This window comes from the organism of the source record quoted next, unplaced genomic scaffold, assembly GCF_019419815.1.
Source record: "Pyrus x bretschneideri cultivar Hongxiangsu unplaced genomic scaffold, Pyrus_bretschneideri_v1 Contig15, whole genome shotgun sequence".
NCBI classification, from domain to species: Eukaryota; Viridiplantae; Streptophyta; class Magnoliopsida; order Rosales; family Rosaceae; genus Pyrus; species Pyrus x bretschneideri.
The window spans coordinates 7,659,301-7,667,030 of record NW_025999446.1 but is presented as its reverse complement, the minus strand read 5'-3'; the positions used below and the strand labels follow the sequence as shown (position 1 = coordinate 7,667,030).

The 7,730-nt window shown below is 33.2% G+C and overlaps 1 protein-coding gene across 2 annotated transcripts; it reads left to right on the top strand.

The window, feature by feature from the left end:
* The first annotated feature begins 901 nt into the window (after window positions 1-901).
* On the top strand, window positions 902-4,055 carry LOC103949344 (agamous-like MADS-box protein MADS9). 2 transcript variants are annotated; one of them, XM_048580530.1, is made up of 8 exons: window positions 902-1,183; window positions 1,352-1,418; window positions 2,193-2,254; window positions 2,370-2,469; window positions 2,640-2,669; window positions 2,780-2,824; window positions 3,435-3,473; window positions 3,620-3,658. In XM_048580530.1, the coding sequence occupies exons 1-8, from the start codon at window positions 996-998 to the stop codon at window positions 3,641-3,643; spliced, it is 555 nt and encodes a 184-aa protein (XP_048436487.1). In that variant the 5' UTR covers window positions 902-995; the 3' UTR covers window positions 3,644-3,658. The 2 variants fall into 2 exon arrangements, with proteins under 2 accessions (XP_048436487.1, XP_009358735.1); XM_009360460.3 differs by lacking the exon at window positions 3,435-3,473 and having other exon boundaries at window positions 905-1,183; window positions 3,651-4,055.
* Window positions 4,056-7,730: the final 3,675 nt, after the last annotated feature.

The following is a 7,730-nucleotide window of genomic DNA, read 5'->3' as shown; positions in this document are numbered from 1 at the left end:
CCCCTTCCACAAAACAATGTGATGAAGGGTAATCCAAAATAAATTTAAGTAGTAAATAATTTGGACTTTCGTAATATTTACTCAAGTAAATGTAACAGTTTTAGACATCACAATTCCTAACCTTTTCATAGAACCATTCAGCTATATAGATATAGGGACTACTGCTACACAGCAAGGCCACAAAGATATAAGATAGACGAAATCACAGTTGTCTTGTTTAATGACCTTGACTGTTTTGACTTTGAGGTTTCAGAATTCCTTCCTTTGTATTCAGGGCACATAAAACTTACTTTGTCTCCTAGTTTGCTCCTTCACTTTACCACCTACAAACCCAGTGTATTACTTGCTGAGAAAAAACATACTTATATCGATTTGATGGTTAAGATTTAAAGATTTGATTATTATCCATATTTAGCTCCATCACTAGAACCCTAGACATGACCATCACGAACTTCAAGACCTAAAATACACATTTACGTATGAGTTAATACAAACACACATATGGCCTAGTCCTAGAGTCTTGGTTTCCCATTTGACACCCTTAATTAAGCCTATATTAAGGAAACCCTAAAAGACTTGGAGTTAAAATCAGTCGCTGAGAATTTGTGTGCGTGTGAGAGAGAGAGAGAGAGACCAGTGGTTAACAAGGGGTAATAAAAGTAAAAAAGCCAAATCAATTATAAAACATATCATCAGAGATTAAAATTAAACAGACAAGAAAGGGAAAAAGAAAAGGAAAAGCAGTTGGCTTGGCTTTGTCGCCAACCCATAAACGAGCCCTTCGCTTCTGTGGCGCATGAAAGTTGTTTAGCTTCCAAACCCTAAATAGAAATGCCCTTCAATTGCTCTTCTGATGATCTCTCTCTCTCTCTCTCTCTCTCTCTCTCTCTCTCTCTCCACTTTTATATATCTATATACCTCCTCCTCTCTCCCTCTCTCTCTTCACCATTTCACAAAGCAAGGAGAAAATAGAGAGAACAAGAATACTGAGAGATATGGGGAGGGGTAAGATTGAGATCAAGAGGATTGAGAACTCAAGTAACAGGCAGGTGACCTACTCCAAGAGGAGGAATGGGATTATCAAGAAGGCAAAGGAGATCACTGTTTTATGTGATGCTAAAGTATCTCTTATCATTTATTCTAGCTCTGGGAAGATGGTTGAATACTGCAGCCCTTCAACTACGTAATGACCTAGTTCGTGTTTTTTTTATGATCTTTTCAAAGAAATTCTTTTGGTTTTTTGAGTTCTTTTATTCTTATTTACTGGGTCTGTTTCAAATTAAAAAACAAATAAGGGTACTTTTTGTTCATATATATTTTATGAATTTAATTTATTTTTGGTGTGATGAAGGCTGACAGAAATCTTGGATAAATACCATGGCCAATCTGGGAAGAAGTTGTGGGATGCTAAGCATGAGGTTTAAGAAATTCTCCTCTATATTTTCATATATTTTTTATTTTATTTATCATGGAAGATCTGCTGGTTTCTTGCTTGTCTAACATGATTTTTTTTTTCTTTTGTTTTTGCCAAAAATATGTTAAGAAACATGAAGTGTGATTTGTAAGAACAGATCTACAAATAGGATGTACTGGTAGTTCTCTTTCTTGCTCTCCGATGGTTTTTCTATCCTTCTTTATTGAAAAAAAAAAAAAAAAAAATGAAACTATGTGAATGTTAACAGATCTGGTAATAAAATGTTATTCTCTCACTTCCTTTTCTTTGCAAGAAATTAAAACAAATGAGTCCTCCGTTGTGAATGTTAGTTTAAAGCACGCAAATAAAACAAACGTCTTTTCTTGATATATAAAAATCTCACTATGTACCATTCGGTCCCTTGATTGATACAAGGCATAGAAACATGGGTTTACGCACTTTTCTGCTAACAGATCTGCATATGAATTAGACCCTTTTAAGTAGGTTTGTAAATTCCCTTTAATAGTAAATTTGGATATTATAATTACAGGAAAATGATTTTTGAATGCCCAGTTCCCTTTCTTCACATCCATGTTTAAAACTATTACTTGATTCTCCTTCGCTTTATTAGATTTAAAGTACAAAATAAACGGGGTGTGTGTATGAGAAAAAATGGGTGTGCAGAAATCATTTCCTTAATTATAAGTTTTCTTAATATATAATAAATTTGCTTAATTAACTTTGAGGGTTTGGAACAAATATGATAAACTTCTGGCAGAACCTCAGCAATGAAGTGGATAGAGTCAAGAAAGACAATGACAGCATGCAAGTAGAGCTCAGGTAGTTTAATTTCAATTATCATCATCTCTCTCTTATGGTAGAACAAATTAATTTATACCTTATATTATATATACTGAGCATATTTAAATGCATGTGTGTGTGTGTGTTGCTGCAGGCATCTGAAGGGAGAGGATATCACATCATTGAACCATGTAGAGCTGATGGCCTTAGAGGAAGCACTTGAAAATGGCCTTACAAGTATCCGGGACAAGCAGGCAAGTTTCTTCCCTTATTCATACTTCAAACAGAGTGTGTACATTAAACTTATTATATATGTTTATAGTTATATGTTGTTATATACTTAATTGTAGGGTAATTTGTTGTGTGATATCTTGCTGTATTTTTCAATTAATTACTAAATAGTTTTGTTCCCTTTTTGTCACAGTCCAAGTTCGTCGACATGATGAGAGACAATGTACGATGAGTCTGATTAATACCTTGAGTTTATTCGAATTTTAAAACAAATCTGCCTGAATTAATGATATCATATTTTGCCTAATTAGTTTTTCTTTGCTGAATGATCAGGGAAAGGCACTGGAAGATGAGAATAAGCGCCTCACTTATGAGCTGGTAAATAAGTAAACGCATCTTTTCAAACTGATAAGTGAAGGCATACATGCATACGCATACACAACATGCATATATATGTTGAGTTTGTGTTCACAATCGTACTTTGAGAAGCTATACTGGTGTAACAAGTGGGTTTTATATTAATCAATATAAAACTATTTCTATCATTTTATAAACAGTCTCGGTGTGCTTAATTAATTAATGTAAGGGAACTGATTTTCAACTTTTTTTTTTTTTTTTTTTCTCTCACTCTTTTTTTTTTATTATTATTATTAGATTGAATAAATTAGACAGAATAACAAGTAAAAATTTAGTAGAGATGTGTGAGAGGCTAAAAATGATGTATTTATTATTTCTTTTATTTTTAAACTATTGGAATCGCAAATGTATGTAGACTGCATCTCACTAATAAAGTTGAAACTCACCTATGAAAGTAGGATACGGTCCATCTTTATTATTGTATAATGCGATCTATTTGACAATATTACTCTTTAATCTAGCAATAGAATTCAATTCAAGTCAAAAACACTTTAGAAGGCTAGGTTTATCATCAAGATATATATGAACTGAATTGATCGAATGTTAACCTGAATCAATTTGGTGACTACAGATTTTCAAGGTCATCAATGACTATGTGATATTGAAACATGTATATATACTATAACCCAGTTTTGTGTCATTTGATTATATATACATTTTTTATTTTTATATTGAGAAAAGAAAAGAAAACAGAAAAAAAGAAGTAAAATACTTGCAACAAGTTTCATATGCATACTAAAAAATTTTGCTGGATAGGAGAAGCTGATGTTGTGGGCATGATTTGCAGCAAAAACAACAGGAGATGAAAATAGGTGAGAATGTGAGAAACATGGAAAATGGGTATCATCAGAGGCAGCTGGGGAACTACAACAACACCCAGCAGCAGATACCTTTCGCCTTCCGCGTGCAGCCTATTCAGCCAAATCTCCAGGAGAGAATCTAATTAGATATATCTTGCATTTGCATGCTCTTTCTAACTAGTTATATTATCTCTCCTACTCTATCTCTCTTTTCATCTGTCAAGGAGTTCTTAAGTTTATGTCAGATTTCCAATGGTTTGTAATAGAATTAGCTTCGTAATGAGGCTTAGTTGTGAACCTTGTAATAATTAAGGCGTTCATGAACTTGGTTTGTGGGAAAATCACTATTATGCGTGCTATAGTGCAACCTGTACTTGTGTGTGTTTACCTAACTTTATGTGCTTGGCTATGCATATCTCTCTCTTCCAAACCCTAGATAAGAATCTTTCTTTGTGTTTATGTTTTGGCAAAGCACATTCTACACCTTGCTTGCTGCGTTTATAGTTTGAAAATGCCTCTCTAAAAAGCATTTTGTTTGTTAGACCCGTGATTTTGTTGGAAGTGTTTTTGTAAGAAAGCATCTCAAAATTTTCATTAGGAAATTAAGTGCTTTGTGGAAAAGCATTTGGAAGTTTTTCGTACTTCTCATGAAAAGCATTGTCAAGTGCTTTTTAGGGCTCGTTTGAAAGTGCTTTTAAAATGATTGAAAGTGTTTTTGGTGAAATTATTTTTGAGTTCTAAAAGCACTTCGAGTGCTCCATGCAAGAAACACCATTTATGTGTCTTTTGCAAGATTAACTTTAAATGCTTTTTCAAGATTCACTTACATTTTTACTAAGAATTAGTTTCAAAAACACTTTCATAAAAAATGCTTTCAATAATTTTATAAGCACTTCTAAATGAGCCATAATCTTTTTGAACTAAAACTTTTTAGAATTTTCTTTTATTATTTGAAAGCGCTTTTAGCCATCCTAATTTCTAAACACTTTCAAACATGACTTGTATGATCGGCTCTAAAAAGGGTAATATTTTGAACCTTTTTTATCTCCTTCTATTTCCTTCAGTTCACTTTTATATGCCTTCAAATGTGTATTCAATTGAGATTTTTATGATTTTAATGGATTTTGATAGAGTTTATTTAATTGATTTCTAGAGATTCTATATAAAATTTTGAGTGAAATCCTTTGAATTTTCAGGAAAGAGGTGAGATTTTATAATGTTTAAAATACACTGCAAAATATCTCCAATTCCCTCGAATTCCCCAACTTTTTATAATCCTTTAAAATTAATTTTTAATTTAATACACCTGGAATATTATAAACTCTCCTTTAAAATCCTGATTGAATACACCTAGATTTTCAGATAATCACTTAAAATCCTAATTGAATACCCCTGAATTTGTAAAAAAAAAGTAAAATCTCTCAAAATCTCAATTGAATACCCTGCTATAATCCAATTTCGAATAGAAGATGCATTGTGTAAACTACATTTTCAAGCTAGAATTTTCTTTTATCAAATTTATTAGATGCTTGACTAAAAACACAAATTCAACTAGATGTGCTTATGTGACTACTAAAAACCAAAGTCAACACTTACTGTATAAGTTTATACTTTACACATTTCAAACGAAGCCTTAATCGTGAGAAGGACTTACATGTAATAGGTTTACCATCACTTAATGTTTGGGGGAAATTTTATTTAAACCCATTTAACTTCTTTATACACCCAACTTAAATTTTAAATGTTAATTTTCTATTTTACCCTATTATATAATTACTATTAAATACAAAATAAAATTAATAATAAAACTCATATTTATCAATAAACCCAAACATTTATTGTGTAGATGACTTATTAACAAAAAAATGCAGATGGCAGCACTTTCTCTTAAGAAAAACAACTAATAATTTACAAGATTGGGGAAATATCAATAAACATGATTAATGTTTCTTCGATTACATGCAACCAATTGATCGCACATGCGTGTGTGTGTGTGTGTAGTTCCATTTGATATATGTTAATGGCGGGGATCGGGGATCAGTGATCTGGATTATGCTTTGGAGTTTGGAAGGGTACGATTGAACAGACAAGAAATGTAATTGTTTCTGGTGAGGGAAGTTGCAGCCAGAAACAAGATGGAAAACAAACACGAAACGTTATAAGGGGGTTGGAACTTTCAGTTCAAATCTAACTTCTTGTCCCACAATCCCTTTTTCTAGTTCCCCTTTCCGGACTTTTGGTGTGGATTACACCCCCAGATACACTCAGATTTCTATGTTGAAATCCTCCCACAATTTACAACAACATTTTAATTTCATCTCGGAGCCAAAGTTGCTGAGGGTGTCGATGAGCTCAAAAGCCGTCCTAGTCCCCCTGTAGAAAAATACCAAAAAAAGCTCACTCATCTCCTTCCTCTTTCTCATAACCCCATTTGTGTTCTTGTTAAGTCTCTCTCTTTCTATCTGTCCGTTCTGGGTGGCGTGTCAAGGCAGAGACCCTAAGAATAATGAATGCTTCAGACTATCACTCGCTCAACAACAAATAAAAAAAATAAAAAAATAAAAAAGAAAGAAAGAAAGAAAGAAAGTGTTTCAATTAATATTAGAAGCCATGTTGAAATCGATTGATCGAAGGAGGAGTCCCTGCATAGCTCCTACTCCAATTCAATGCTTCTTCTTGATTCACGTGCAGCGATCCATCTCTACCACCACTGCCGCCGCCACCACCACTACCACTACCACCACCTTCTCTCTTGTCCTTTCCATCTTTTGCGCTGTTTTTCTTTTTTTCTATAACTGCCTGCAATGGCTGAATTCACACCCCAATTTTCAGTATAGAAGTGTATACAAGTGTCAGTCTTGTTGTAAGCCATGGTTGAATTCACACCCCAATTTTCAGTGTCCGTTTCCAGACGGTGTAAAGATAGTTAAAAATCAAATGGGTATAAAGAAAAATATACATATTTAATTGGGTTTATAGGGGTATAATAGGTAATAAATTTGGGTTTAAAGTGATATTAATAGTTTAGTTAAAAATCAAATGGGTGCAAAGAGTAAGTTCGCGTAGAAATAGGTTACATGGGTTTAAATAAAATTTCCCTTAATGTTTTTTTGTCCAATAATGCATTAACATGTGCAAGTTTTTCTCCCCACATACCAATATATTATTACATCAGGACACCAATAATAATGAACTCGTTCCATAAAAATTACTTTCCCTTCATAACAAAACTGAAGAAAGATCATAATATTGTGAAAGATTACAAAGATATCAGAAGACCACAAAAGATTGCAGTGGAAGAAAGCTAGAGAGAAGAAGATGACCGAGAAAGAAGAGAAAGAGAATGAGCTTCAACATATTTTCATTACGTTTCCAAAACAATAAAATCGAGTATATAAGGAAAAAGTATAAGTGCCTAGCTTAAGCGGCAACTCTATCTAATCCATCTCATTACACAATGGTTATCTTATCTAATTACATCTCATTGTACTAATGACACATGGACCACTAATGACACTATATTCTATTATTACTCCCTCTCAATCTCAGCTAGGGAAACCAAGTCTAAGATTGCCACAATGCTTGATGAAAATTGGATTGTGCAATCCTTTAGTAAGAATATCAGCCACTTGAGAAACTGTAGAAACATAGTGCATTGTAATATCCTTCTTTTGAACCCGCTCTCTAACAAAATGATAGTCAGTGTCCAATTGTTTTATTCGAGAATGGAACACTAAACTCAAAGCCAATGTAGAAAGATTGTCACAATGCTAAGAAGGAGGAGAATGAAGAAACTCATTCAGATCCTATAGAATAAACCTAATCCAATAAACATCAACTGCACATCGTGCTAATGACTTCTACTCTGCTTCAGTTGAACTTTTAGACATAGAATATGCTTCTTTAACTGTTAAGACACAGGGTTATCACCAACAAACACAACATATCCAGTTATAGACCTTCGAGTATTGATATCTGGTACCCAATTAGCATTAGAAAATGCTGAAATATATTCAGATGATGGAGTGTATTTATGTCCACAATCCAAAGTACCTTGGGCATATCTC

Excerpts from the sequence above, each read along its gene's own strand:
- LOC103949344 (XM_009360460.3), top strand. The coding sequence starts at position 996 with ATGGGGAGGGGTAAGATTGAGATCAAGAGGATTGAGAACTCAAGTAAC. Across the intron at positions 1,184-1,351 it reads TACTGCAGCCCTTCAACTAC|GCTGACAGAAATCTTGGATA; the intron begins GTAATGACCTAG and ends GGTGTGATGAAG. Across the intron at positions 2,825-3,650 it reads AGCGCCTCACTTATGAGCTG|CAAAAACAACAGGAGATGAA; the intron begins GTAAATAAGTAA and ends CATGATTTGCAG.